The 15,436-nt window shown below is 36.0% G+C and overlaps 1 protein-coding gene across 7 annotated transcripts in view; it reads left to right on the plus strand.

Moving 5' to 3' along the window:
• The window catches only part of LOC115520450 (serine/threonine-protein kinase TNNI3K), a 289,743-nt gene that overhangs the window by 192,131 nt on the left and 82,176 nt on the right, over positions 1-15,436 (plus strand). For all 7 annotated transcript variants that reach the window (XM_032594324.1, XM_032594325.1, XM_030324809.2 and 4 more), the window contains one exon: positions 10,645-10,754. In XM_032594324.1, coding sequence (XP_032450215.1) covers positions 10,645-10,754 — 110 coding nt within the window. The remainder of the gene's footprint in view (positions 1-10,644; positions 10,755-15,436) is intronic.

Raw genomic sequence — 15,436 nt, forward strand, 5'->3', positions numbered from 1 at the left:
TCATAGATACTAGGTAGAAGTCTTTCATCTGCTATGCGTTTTGAAAGTATTTTTCTTTAGTCTGTGGCTTGCCTTTTCATATTCTTAGCAATGTGTTGAAATAAGTTTTTAATTTCAATGAAGTCTACCTTATCAAACTTTTAAATCACATGTTTTTATATTCTTTCTAAAATATGGTTGCATCACTAAAGCCACAAAGATTTCCTCCCATGTTTTCTTATAGAACTCTTATAGGTTTAGGTTTTATATTTATAGAATCTACTTATTTTCTTTTTTTTAATGGTTACAGGTATGAGCTTTTGTTATTCTTTTGTTAGTTTGTGTTTTTTTAGTTTATAGTTTTAGTTTATAGTTTTAGTTTATAGTTTAGTTTATGGTTTTTAATATGCATGCTTAAGTTTTTCAGCATGATTTTTTGACAAAACTTTCCTTTCTCGATTAAACTAGTTTGGTACTATTGTCAAAAATCAATTGACCATATATGTGTATTTATTTTTGGGCTCTGTTTAACTGATATATGTCTACCCTTACACCAATACCATACTATATTCAGAGTTTATAGTTAAGTCTTGAATTCAGGTTATATAAATCTTCCAACTATGCCCTTCTTTAGTAAAATTGCTTTGGCTCTTCTAGGCTTTTGGTTTTCCATATAAATTTTAGAATCGGTTTGTTTATTTCTACCAAAAAGAAAAAAAAAGCCCACTGGAATTTTGGGTAGATTACATTGAGTTTATAGATCAATTTGGAAAGAATTTACAACTTAAGAATATCAAATCTTCCAGTCAATCCACATGGTATAGCTCTCCTTCAGTTAGGTCTTCTTTTATTTCTGTTATCAGCCTATTTGTAGTTTTTAGCATACAAACCTGGCACATTTTTTTAGACTTATCTCTGATACTATTATAAATGTTATTTTTTTTAATTTCAATATCCAACGGTTCTTTGCTAGAAGAGAGACTTAATTAATTTTTAAATAACAACCCCATACTCTGCAAATTTGCTAAATTTACTTATCAATTCAAGTAGCTTTTTTTCTACATTCTTTGGTATTTTCCACATAAATTTTTTTGGTCATCTGTAAATAAAGGAAACTTTCTTTTTATTCAGTATGTCTGTTTACACCTTTTTCTTGCCTTCTTGCACAAGTGAATGTGTGATGAACAACAATGAACAAAAAGTGGAAGTGATGAAATATATACCTCAAATCTATCTACTTAATTCCACCCACCACCATGCTAGTCAGAGCTGCCATCTTTTTCATTATAACTACCTCAATAGCCATTTGACTTCTTTCCTTTATTCTACCCCCTTCCTCTCCACTCCTTAGATATCCACTGAAATGGTATTTTAAAAACATAAAATTGATTATGTCACTATTCCTTAAAATCATTCTATGTCTTCCTGTGTTCTTAGGATTAAAGCTCAAAACTATTATTATGCCCTGTACAATTCTACATGATTCTATAGCTCTGACTGGCTCATATTAGTTCACGTCCTATGTTCCAGCCACTGTGTTGCTTCCTTCACTGTGTCCCATTTCTCCTGGCCTGTAAGCCCTTTCACAAACTCTGTTTCCTCAGTAAATGCAGTTAATGATGACTCCACGAAGATTACTGTGAGGATCACATGAAATGGTATTTGTGACTGAACTCTGTAAACTGAAAACTCTCTGCAGCTGTAAGATTAAAGATGAGGGCAAAGTGTAACACAAGGTTGAGACTTCCTATGATTCTGTACCTGCATGGCACTCAGTCTCCAGAATGCTCATAGGAAACCTGCAGTCACCTTTCACTCTTCTCTTTCCTTCTTTTCCTCATTATTCCTTTCCTTCCTTCCTTGCTTTTCTCACTCATTTCCTTATTTTTGACCCCACTTTCTGAACATCTTTTGAATCTTTCCACTTATCTCCTCTCCCCTGCTACTTCCTTATTTTGCATGTAGAATTCTGCACAGTATCTTAAATGGTGTTCTCGTCTCCAGTTTTTCTGATTATCTTCACCAGTTGCCATACTATCTAGGTTTAGCTTTCTAAAAAACTCAAGTTAGGTCATCTGGCCTCCTTTAGTTAAAATCTCCAATGTTTTTTCTTTGCTCTTAAGATAAGAACAAAATTTCTTAAAATAATCTACAAAGCCTCACACTACATTCCTACTTTCCTCCCCAGATCTACCTTTGCCATCTGCAGTCTCTCATGTTCTCTATGTTCCAGCCACAGAGCACTATTTCTCTTCCCAAATGTGACTTGTTTCCTATGACTTCCTGTCTTTGCACACATTAGTCTCTGTCGAGATACTCTTGCCCACTTTTCATCATACTAACCCTAATTAACTTTTAGATCTTAGCTTAAATATCACTTCTTCCCAAACCATCTTCCTTAATCCTCTAATGTTGACTTAAAGCAGTCTCCTCCATGCCCCAAGTCATCATTTTTTTACAGTATTTATCATATTTTACTCATATAGTTTAGGAATTTTCCCTACTCCATTATCCTTTGCTAATTATAAAGTGAATATTTCAAAGAGATAAAGACCCCTTCTGTCATGGACCCCCAGAAATATTTACCCTTTTTGGAGGGAGAATATTGTATAATAAAACAGTTAAAAGGCTTGCCTAAGAATAACTTGATTCCAATATCCTAGATATTAGAATTTATAGTACTTTATTGGAAAGAGAGTTTGTTTATGATAGATGTTGATTTTTTTAAAGTTGGACAGTGACCATGCATCAAGAAATGAGGCTGTTTATATCATTGCAGTGGTTAGGCAATCTAGCATATGTTCAGCAATAAATTATGTGAAGCATCAGATTCAATATAAGCTACATATTAGCCATTTACAAAGAGGAACAAATCCATGACTACAATGTATGACAGCATTATCAATTATGGTAGTAGCAATATTACACATGGCTCATCCTCCTGGATTTAGCCCTGGAAGCACTGGAAGAAATACAAAAGTAGAACACAAATATTAGCATTGACTCCTAAATAAGTGATGGGTATTCATTGAGAAGAACTTGAAGTTAGAGTCTTTTTTGCATAGTACATGTTCAAATTAACCTTATAATCTCAGGTCTAGAAAGAACCAAAAATCCATCACATTCAGCATCCTAAGGGTCATCCAAGATCAAATGGCCAAAGGGCTGGGGGAAACAGGCAAACACTCAACAGAGGACAGTGTGATGGACAGGAAATCACATGCTCTGACTCAAGGGAACAGCTGCTACCCAGCTCCAGCCAAACAATCCATGTAGGAATGCAAGGATTCCTTTACCATATCAGCCAATTTCTGTGTGTTTGCTTAGATACCTAAAGGTTTTTAAATGTTGGCAATTAATTCAATTTTTAAGAAAGCATTTTTCAGGCCAACACAATAGAACTAAAGAGAATTGGCATAAAGTGTAAGAGCATGAGCCTTGTAACTATGCAAGCTACTTAACTGAGCCATACTTCACCTTATTTTTAAAAAGTGGGGATAATACTAGGACCTACCTCAAGAGATTGGAAGGATGACTGGGAATAGGAAGCACTCAATAAATATTAGCTATTTTTATTATGTTTAGGCTATCATTGAGTGCTCCTCTGGCTGGGAACTATGCTAGAGTTAAGAGGAAAACAGAGAAGAATAGAGTGTTGCTCAGGGCTTCATAGCACAGAGCAGAGGTAAGTCCCAACTAGAGAGAAGCAGAGAGAGAGTGCTAAGGATGCTCCCTGGAGGAGTCTCCTTCTGAAATTGTGAAAAATGGGAAAATGGTATCAGAGAAGGACTCTGAGAACAGACAATACCTGACATGCAAAAAGATGAAAGCTAATTAAATAGGTAAATTAGTGGGGAAGAAGAGAAGGAGTCCCAACAAAAAGCAGTATGGGCAAGGTGCAGAGGCATGAGAGATCCACAAATAATTCAATAGGGATGAATCAGAGAACACAAGGGAATCCATCACATCTAGAGCTAGATGGTGAAGGGCCTTGTGTGTCAACAATGAAAGTCACTGCAGGAGTTCAAGCAGGGCAATCATATAATGCTATTATTATTTTAGAATGATCCCTCTTGCTACAAAGCAAAGGCTGGACTGAAGAGGTTTGAAACCAGAGGTAAAGAAACCAGGTAGTCTAGGTAAGAATGTATAAAACCTTAACTAGGGTAGTGACTTTAGAAGAAAAAGGAGAGGCTGGTTGTGGGAAATTTGAATGGACTTGTGGATGGGTTCAGGTGGGAGAACAAGGGAGAGGGAGGAATCAGGGATAACTTCTAGGTTTCTGGCTCAGCCAGCAGGAGGATGATGGATCCAGGGAGAAAGCAGATTTGTGAAAGAAGTGACAAGATTAGGAAGAGAAGGAGCCAAGGTGTGAAGCCAAGCAGAGAGAAAAGAACCAGGCAAGATGAAAAAGGAGCTGGTATGACCTGGCAAACAAGAGCTGTCTTGGATACATTTCAGAGAAAGAAACCAACACCTGCTTCCCAGATTTTATATCTCTCCTGGGTCTGTCTCCTCTGATGTATCATGAAAAACTAAAGAAGAAATCTAGGATAAATCAATCCATCGATATGTATTCTATCCAATCCCATTCCCTTACAACTAGGTACCAAGTTTTATGGATCACTTTCAGATTATAGTTTGAGACCAAAGAAGAACGCCTCTTGTTTTCCTTTTGTTTTCCTGTGTGATGCCAGCTGGTTCACAAGGAGACTCAACTCTGTGTCCTGGGATTCCTTAATGCCAAGCTGTAACTAAGTCTCGGATGTGGCAGCAAATTAAGAACATCTGCCAATTTATTCTAGCCAGATTTGGGTGAGACTTCATATTGAGGTTTTAACTCAGAGTTGCAAACGGTAGTACAGGGGCCAAATATGGCTTTTTTTTTTTTGTCTCACATATGGTTGTAAAAAATATGAATTTAAGTACGTTTAGAAACATAGTTATATCACAGGATCTCATATTTGTAGTCATTTGTGTTTGCTACCGCTGCTTAGATATTCCATATATGATTAGGATCCTAAAGCGTCCTAAATATTGTAACCTCAAAAAGCATAAGCACATCGATGACGTGGACTGTGCCTTGACAAGTGATAGGAAAATAGGAGTGATCTAATGTTCTGAAATCCTGTGTTTGCTGTGTTAATCTTTATCAGTTTATCACTGATAGAGCCAGCCAATCACTACACAGATCACTAGAAAGATCAAATCGTTCCAATGGATGGTGATATTTCTATGAACATAGCTGATATTAACATTCCAATACTTCATTACACTGACAAAGATTGCAATGAGAATAGACACTGGTGCAAATTAATCTATTCTTCTGACAGTCTGTAATGAGAATGGGATGTGGTTTAAAAAATTAAGCCATTCTTACTGCAATCTCAAGATTGCAATCTCATGGTCTCTCTCAGATGCTATATGCTCTGGTGATACATCATTGAAAAGTGTCAGTTTAACAAAGAGTGTGTCTTAGCTCTTGCTGGGATAGCCGTACGCATTTGCTTTGTTTCTCTACAGCCCTACCCATAAAAACAATGAAGTAGAATCAATTGTGTTTTTAGAACACACATACACACAATCAAAATTGAAAAAAAAAAAAACAAATAAAAAACATTCTAGCAGTTTTATCTTAGTCAAGGCTTACAAGTAAAATATTGTACTTTATTGCTCTCTGTTTTTATATGAGTGCCTAGATTTATTTTTATAAAACATAAGAGTGATAGTTTAATTTAGGAATTCAGAATCTAGTACCAACTTATCCATAAGCAATATAGCTAATTAAATTCATCATGAAGAGGTGCATAGTCATCCTCTCCACAGTAGCCATATTACATTATGAGCTGGAGCCAATGACAGATGAGAGGGTTTGTAGCCTTGTAATTTGCAGTAATTCAATGCAATATTTTACTTGGTATTCATACTCCCAAAAAACCTCAAAAGGATAGATGATTTCTGGTCTAAACAGAACAGAAAATATTCAACAATGTTTCTGATACCTAGTTCTCTAGATTCAGACTAAAAGGAAAAGGCAAAACCCTTAGATCTGTAGATGATAATTATGGCAACAGCAACAGCTAACACTTCTTGAAAACTAACAATGTGCCAGATGCTCTCTGTACGATGTCTCCTTTAATTCTAACAGTAACCTATGGTTTAGGTTCAATTAGGATAAGATATATGCTCAACATAACATGCTAGTAAGAGGGATAGTCAAGACTTAACTAGCATGGTTCCTTGTCCCCAAAGCCCATGCTTATTACCATTACACTGTGTCCTCACTGTTTCATCTTACATGAACAGAAATTAATACTCACACAGGCAAATTAGCTTAATTAGGATCTCTCAGGGAGTTAAAAGCAAAGCCAGACTGGAAATTAGGCCCCCAGATTTCCTTGTTAAGGGCATTTCTTGATAGTCATACTGTTTTGGTTTATTAAAGCCACCTCCCCAAATGTTCTGAACAAAATATAAGATTATTATCTAAATATGCCACCAAATATGAATAATTTACCCAATTGTGTCATAATTTAATATTAAATAAACATTATATTCGTTCTACAGTGTTTCTTTGTGACCAGGCATTGTGCTCCGTCCTAAAGACATATAATAAAGAGCAAGATACTAATAGGCTTTAATCCATCATCTTTATTCATTTATACAATACATGTTTACTGAGTCCTCTATGCCATGATCTGTATTATTTCCAATGAAATCATATTTTGAACTGTCTCATTTATTGATTCATTTAGTGCACATCAATTGGATGCCTACTAATTTCCTGTCACCGTGCTAAGCACATGAGATATGATGGTGAAAAGATACAGATCCTGACTTCAAGGAGCTTGTGATCTATCTGCAGAGGCAAGCAAATAAATAGGCAATTAAGTATAATATGACATATATGCTATTGTAGTACCAGGTGCTATGGGAGTACATAGGGAGCGCACCCAGAGACACTTCATTAAGCCAAGACCTAAGTGACATTAGATGTAATGTAGGAAAAGAGGGTATGAAAGAACATTTCAGAAAAAAAAAGGATCACAATTCTGAATTTGTGTTTGAACCATAAAAAGCAAGAAAAATCCAGTAATTCATTTCTTTAATAATTATCCATTTATTTGCCAAATTTTATTGACACCCTAACACTTTATTTTTTCTTAGCTTATTATCACTCATATGGAATGTTCAATAGATTTTGTCACATGAATAAATGAAGGTTATCATGTGTTGTATTGAATGCCTTTTGACAATCTCTAGTCATATCCATTTTTTCTTGATAAATTATTAACGAACAATAAAGAACTTGAATCCACAAATAAACACCATGGTTATATAAACCCTTGAGGCTGACTCACAAAATCATGTTTAATTTGAATCTTATTCAGGAAAATAGGAGTGGGAAAAGGCTATGCTCTAGAATTGTGCAGTACAATATGGAAGCTTCTAGACACACATGGCTGTTTAAATTTAAATTTATTTTAATTGAAATGAAAATAAAAATTCGGTTATTCAGTCACACATTTTAATGCTTAATAGCCACATTTTAAGTGCTTCATAGCCGTATGCTACCATATTGAACACTGCATAACATTTCCATCATTGTAAAAAGTTCTATTAGACAGTCCTACTCTAGAATCTAGATTATAAGCTTCACTAAATCATTGGTAATTATCACAGTGCTGAAGAAATGGTATGTACTCAATAGTTATTGATATTTTTATATTTAGCCTTATTCTCTCTTAATAGCAAAGTTTCCATTGTGAATGTAGAAACCAACATGTACATAAATCACTTAACATATTTTATGTAGCAATCAAGGTAAAAATTTGATAAATGGGCTGACAATCCCTGTCCTGAATCTGGAATACTAGAAAATTTCCCAGATGTTAGTGTAGCATGGCCACTCAGGCAAGACTGACAAAGCAATTTTAAAGGTGACAAATTTCAACTCCATGACGCCTCATGTTGCATTGTCCACTTTCTGCTGCTAATGAGTAGCATCACTGCCAAGGGTGTATAAAGCAAAAGAGAGAAGGAGATGCCAAGGCCTTGCAGAATCTACTTTGAATAATGAAGAATTAAATAGCGTTCATCTTAAACTGATTTTCCAGACACAGTGCCAAGAAGCAAAACAAGTAACTTTATAGACTTGGTATCAGAGTCTGAAAGGGTTTCAAAGGAGACATTTGGCACCTGCATCTGAGTTTAACTCACTTTATGAATAGTCCCTCCCCACCCATTAGGATAGGTATAATTAGTTTAAATGCATTCACTACACTGGTTTATATGCTTATAGCTGCACCAGCTCAACAATATCCAAACGGTCATAAGGTGAAAAAGTAGAGTTAGAAGATCAATGATTATTAAGCATTAGTTAATGTGTTTGCTTATTTATTTACCTCATTCCAAAAAGGAATTAAAAATACTCAAGAGTAGCCAATGGAAGGAATCTAACATGCCTAGTTTTTTTTTGTGACACAAAAGACATATTTTGTAAGTCATGTTCAGTTTGCTAAATATGTTTTGGCCAGTCTTTTGTTTCTGTGTTTTCTTAGTGTCAGCAACTACGAATCTAGCTGATAATAGCTAGAAATGGTGGACAAATGTGACAATGCAAATATTCTATAAATGGCCTTGAAAATAAAAGCAGAAATGGAATTCTTGACTCTGCCCTCAAACTGGAGCCATTGTACAATTAGAACGGCTGTTGCAAAGAAACATTAAAATGCCAGGCAGCAAAGGAAATGAACTTAAAATTTCAAATACAAATAACTAGTAAATATTTGGGAAAATATTAAACCTCACTAGTCATCAAAGAACACAATTTAAACAAGAAATGAGCTGATATAATTTACCTCTCATATTAGCAACATCTCTCACAAAATGAGAAAACCTGATTCCGATGTAATGAAAGATTGCCGATGTAATGAAAACTCTCTCACACATTGGTGACTAAGGGAATAAATTAGTACAACTGTTTAGGAAAAAAGCTTATCACTATGTGTCAAAAGTCTTATGCCATTTGACATTGATCTCACCCCTCAAAATATAAACAACGTGTGAAATTGGGAAATTCATATTGAAAAGATATACTTTTTGAAGTGTTTATGTCCAAATTTGAACAACCTAAACCTGAAGAATGATTAAGTAAATCATACTGAATATAGAACCATTAAAAATATGTTAACCTGGAGTTTTAATAACTTGTAGAAATGCTGATATTTAGGGGAAAAAAGCATTACATAATTGTATATTGGATTGGACATGAGCTCAATGATACAAACAATATATGAGAAATACTCAAAATATTTTAACAATTGTCCTCTATTATAATTGTGTTTCTAAAATTCTACAGAAAACAAGTATAAAGGTCACATTTGTCAAAATTAGATAGTAATTCTGACTGATCCATAAAGCAAAATGTTGATTAAGTTCCACTACATATAATTTTACTAGATGAGCAGATCTTAAAACAGAACTGAATTGGAGCAAAGTTTAGTGGAGAGTAGTGGTTGTAGGTCATATCTCAAAAAAAGTTATTAAGATATAGACAAATGTTTATGACATCACAATCTAGAAGATAGGAAACAGCATTGTCCTGGAACTTTAACCTCCTAATCGTACAGAGAAGTTTTTCTGAAGAATAAAAAGAGCTTCATGTGTTGTGTACAAAGTATTTTCAATGTGAAGTGGCTGAAGAGAGCATAGAATCTGGAACAAGAGGCTACACCAACTACTAATTATATTTAATTTTTCACAAATTAAAAACTAATTACATACACACACAGAGTAATACCTACTTTGCATGAGTGTTAGGAGGTTTAAAAGAGCTTTGTATGTATCTTCCATGATGCCTAATACAAAACATGGTCAATAAAAGTAGCTGTGAACTTGCTTTCCAAGGGAGTATAGAAATGACTGGTTGCAGAATCGAAAAATAGGCAACAGCCAGGCATCAAGAGTGAAGTCCCAAGAATTACGACACCATAACGGGGAGTTTAAGATGAGCAATATTTAGAAATCCAAGCAGGCAGGTAACACTAGGGAATTCAGTCAATGAGTGGTATTAGCTAAAATGATGGATTAGCTAAAAGTTTAAAAACTAGTAACTACTTTATAAATATTAAATATTAAAATCCCAACATTCTTATAAGCACTAATTGTATTTAAACAAAAACTCATCTGTTTTGCCCAAGTGATACAAGTGCTTTCAGAACTGCAAAGTTCAGTGGCACCCCATGACTTGCTGTGTATAGTATAAGCCCTTTATTCTAGAACTTATGACATTGTACTGTCTAATCTGCCTTTCAGTCTTTACTTCCCATAACATCACATACATACACACCCTATACTTCAGACACACACACAAAACTACTTGATGTTTGTGTGTTCTTTTGTATGTGTCTTTGATCTTTTGTAAATTCCCTCTGCTCACAATTTGTTGAATGAACAACTGAATGAATGGAAAATTATAAAGATAATCTTATAGTATCAAATTATCTAACATTTTCTTTAAGCATTAAAAAAAACAGCATGGAGCTCCCTTTGATTCTCAGCTAATGTTGCACAGATTGATTTTTGATGACTTTTTGTTGTCTGTTCATGTTTCTTAAAATAAATACGTGAATTTCAAAATTGACATGATCATTTGGTTTGCAGCGGCTGCCGCAGCAGACATGGCTTACCACCATATCAGACCTCCCATTGGCTATTCCATTCCCAAGCCCATATCATCTCTGCTGATGCGAGGGTGGAATGCATGTCCTGAAGTGAGTAATTTTTATTTCCTCTTAGAAAATGTGTTATGGTCAAAATCTGTCACAAATAGTGTAACTCCAAAGTCTACTTTCAGTGTGTATTTTAAGACTGTCAAGGCAGGAAGACTGATTTGCCTTCTGCTCTTTAGTCTCTAATTGCCTCAAGAAGTCTGAGTATCTCATATTTCTTTGCTGCTGCTCTTTGATTTTGAAATGTTTCTCACAACTGATTAGCAAAAGAGAGACCAGGGTATGACAGATGACTCACAGTCTCATCTCAGCTGCAATTTTATTAACTATGCTTGAGCCACAGTTAGTCATTTTCTGAAGAAAGAAGTTTGGCACAAGATGGATTTGTGTTGGCTTTTCACCATGAGGCAGGCCTTCAGGCAAAGGCCCCATGACAAGTGGTCTTTAGTAGCACTGGCTCAAGCAGGAGACAGGAGACCTATTCCTAGTCCTTCTCTAACTCTCTGAGTGGTTGTGATAAAGTGGTTAAGAGCACAGATGGAGGGATCAATGTTATGGAAGGAATAAGTAAAGTAGAATATGTAAACAGTGAAAAAAAATTAAATGTGATCATAGATCTAAGATCGTTGAGGGAAACACACATATAATCCCAGAATGAAATCGCAGACCACTTGTCTACAGGAAAGGATTCTTCTTATCTATGCCAGACATTTCAATGCCTACTTTGTTCTCAGAGAATGACAAAGGAGGAGATTCCACAACTTTCTCCTGATAACACAGTGTCTAAAATTTCCCTGCCCGCATATATTGTTGTCTATTGATATCCTTGTGTTTTGACGTCTGCCACATTGATTCTCCTGCTCTGAGCAGAGAGAACCAGTTCACATTCTTCATGCTGGACGTGCTTACACATAAAAGCCCAATGGCCCTTATTTGTCCAGTCCAAACCACTCTAGTTACTGTGCTTTTCTTATATGACCTTGTTTCTCATCCTTTGTCTCTCTTCAACAAGGGAGCAGATAAAGTGTAACTATTGTTTTCTCAGAAAGCACCTCACCAAAGGAGAAATAGAGTAAGCCCCAGTCCAGATATTGGAAGGAGAAAGCATAGTTCCCCACTTCTATTTTCTATAGGCAAAACCCACACGAAATCATTACCCAATCCCACAAGTGTACACAGAGACTCTTAAGGAGAAAAATAAAGATTATTATGGCATGTGATTTGAATTATCTCAAAAGAAAAAAAAAAAAAAAAGAACTCTTCTCCTAAGCATTCAATCTAGCAGATTATGTATTTATTTGTGTAGAACCTTCTTTCACTACCAGAAAGCAGAGACTAGCAGGGACTAGTTTGTTTGCTTGTTCTGTTTGCTGCTGTAACCCCAGCACCTAGAACCATACCTAGTAGATGGTCAAAAATATTTGTTGAGTAAATGAATATCACTATTGCTTGTCAATGACTCCAATCCACTCATCTGAATTTCAGTGTCCAAAAATTGTCTTGAAAATTACATGACTTAAAATGTTTGAGAAAAGGCTTTGTTGTTTTGTTTTGTTTTGTTTTGTTTTGTTTTGTTTTCAATATGAACCTTAGGCATATTTTCTAGGAATAAGTATGTCAAAGAGATAATGCAGAATTTCTTTCTCTCTTTGGTGTTTGAGTTGTTCCAAAGTATAACATAAAAAAAAAAAAATCACAAGAGTCCCTTTGGCTTCTATTAACTGACTCTTCATGATTATGATTATAAATAAGAAACCTATAGAAGTTTTCATTTGGATATAAAAGCAAGTTATTAGCAACTTCTAAAAGCATTTGGGCGGGGGGTAGATGGATATCACAAGTAACAGGTTAGGAAATGAGAAAGAGGGGCGCCTGGGTGGCGCAGTCGGTTAAGCGTCCGACTTCAGCCAGGTCACGATCTCGCGGTCTGTGAGTTCGAGCCCCGCGTCGGGCTCTGGGCTGATGGCTCAGAGCCTGGAGCCTGTTTCCGATTCTGTGTCTCCCTCTCTCTGCCCCTCCCCCGTTCATGCTCTGTCTCTCTCTGTCCCAAAAATAAATAAACGTTGAAAAAAAAAAAAGGAAATGAGAAAGAGAACCTGAATAAAGCCAAAGGAGGGTACATATAAGGTTTAAAAAAAAAATACTAAGAGGCCAAAATCAAGTGCTTACTGGAAAAGTTTTATTGCTAAGCAGCAAAGCCTACCAGCCCAGGGCCTGGACTCCAGGAATGAAGTTCAGGGTGAAGGATGGGGAGAAAGCACAGTAGGAAGCAAACTATCTGACTAGCTGGCTATCTCTGGGCTGGACAGTCAGGTTGGGCCCTGGCTTAACCATGGTACCCATCTCATTAAGAAGTTAACTGCCTCTGGATGTGACACACCTGAATCATCTTGGCATTATGCAATAAGGTCTTCATGTGAGTAGCCTGAGTAGTGAGGAAAAGGGAAAAAATGAGCTGGTTTTCTTTCTTTCCCTCAACAATTATTTATTGAGTCTCTACTATATACTGCCCCAGGAACAAGTTCTGGGGATTCAGTGAAGATGCACTCTCCATGGAGCCTAAGGGCCAGTACCCAAATGGAGATTAATTGAATAAACACATTAATGATTTTATAGTTACAAGGCAGAGCAAGGAAAACAAGATTAGATGAGAATGCATACTACAGAAATTGGCAAGTGAGGGACAAGGAGTTAGTGTAGGTCAGGAAAGGCTTCCTGGAAGAAGTGTCACTAGAGCTGAGATCACAAGCATAAATAGGAGTTTGCTGAATGAAGGGGGTTGGTGAGAGAGAAAAACAGTCCAAGCAAAGAGACCACGTACAAACTCATTGAGAGAAAGGACACAAGGGAGAGACTTATTAGTTATGGAAACATGTAGCCACTGAGGGATGAAATCTCTATACCATCATTTGAAACAAGTTCACCTTTAGATCTGAGAACTAACGCCATGCTCTCCTGGCCATTGCTTTCTAGGTTATCTAGTTTACCACTCATTCTTTCCTTCTTGTTTGTCTTTGCCTCACTCCTTAAATTGAAAGCACATTATTATTTCCTATGTGTGGGAAATGGAAAATGCTGTTTGGAAAATAGTGAAAGGTGGAGGGAAAGTCCTGTTAGGTCAGATTTTGGAAAGCTTTGGAAACCAGAATAGGGAATTTGGATATGAAATTCCAGGCAATTATGTTTTTTTGTCTCTAAAGCAGTGCAGAGATATGATAAAAGCAATTTTTTTTAGAAAATCCATCTGAATTTGGTATGAAAGTTTAACTTAAAAGAATTATATGTAGTCTAGTGAGACAGGCACTGAATTATCTTCTAGTGTGCAGTGGGATAGCTGAGCATTGTTTCTTAATATGTAAGCTACCTATTACCTGCTCCAGTTTACCTGGGAATATTTCTTAAAATGAAGGTTCTGGGGCCCTATTCTAAATCTACTGAATCAAAATGTCTGGGATGGAGTCTAGGACTTGTCATTTTAGCAGGCACCTCAGGCGGTTTGTGCCCAGTAAAGGCAGAGAATTAGAGGGCTGAAACGGGAGCAAAAGACAGGGATGTCAGAGCTTCCAGCTGGGCTGCTAGCTGCATTAATCCAGTTGATTACAACACAAAGACTATAATGGTTACCATGGGGATTCAGGAACAAGGGTAAATTTGAGAACTACTTCAAAGGAAACAAAACATCCTAAGGAAGTGAAAGACTGGATTTAGGAAATGAAGAAGAGGAAAGAGCCCTGGAGAACTGTCAATGGCTGCCTTCTGAGAATCAGCTAGTGACCAGAGTACTGGTTCTTTAGGCCCTTAGGTGTCAGGGATATTGTTGACAATGAGGGAAGAACAAAGCCAACAGCTCTGCAGCAAGGTGAAGTTGCTTTAAAAAAAAAGCATAGAAAAAGGAAAAAAAGAAAGATAGCTACCAAGAGATAAAAAAAAAAGCAAAAACAAAAACAAAAACAACTAACCTGGTCTACAAAACTTAGGGAACTGTCAATTAGAAAAAAGTTATTGAGCAAGAAGTTGGCATAGCTGCTCTTCTCACCTTAAAGGCGCTTAACCAAATGAAGTAGGATCAGGGTAGGCAGACAGATGGCATAGGAGCTAAGCTCAAGCAGAGAGGCTGAACAAAAATAGAGGGGAGAGGAGTTGGAGTTAAAAGCAAGGAAATTTTAAACCCAGAGAGAAAACAGAAGAGAAGGAATAAGGTTAGGGACTTTCAAAATAAGAAAGTTACATCATTTGCTGGCAATTCTGAATAGGAGAAAAAATAGGAGATAGGTGGGTCATCTAAGAGTATTTACATTATTCTAGTAGTCCTTTAAGCTTAACCATTTGCCAAATATAGACATAAAGATAGTGATATATAAAGATATATTAAGAAATATATAAATATATAAAATATATAAAGATATAAAAATATATTATATATAGATAGGAGCAGAGAAAGTACAACCTTTTTCCCCCCACTAGGAAATATAAAATAGGGTAATATTGTATACCATGAAGGTATGCTTTGAATGTTTTACTGGGATATCAAAAATAAAATGGTTTCAGTATACCTCTATCTTTCCAATAACTCTGGCTTTGAATGAGAGAGGCTTATTCTACTATTACTTTTAAACCTAATATTTATAAGAACATTTAATTTCTGTGCACAAGGAGTACTCACACCAAAAAATTGTGACATGCTAAACTCAAGAGATCAAACCTTGAAAGCTTATACACTAATG

The sequence above is a fragment of the Lynx canadensis genome, chromosome C1 (genome assembly GCF_007474595.2).
Source record: "Lynx canadensis isolate LIC74 chromosome C1, mLynCan4.pri.v2, whole genome shotgun sequence".
Lineage (NCBI taxonomy): Eukaryota > Metazoa > Chordata > Mammalia > Carnivora > Felidae > Lynx > Lynx canadensis.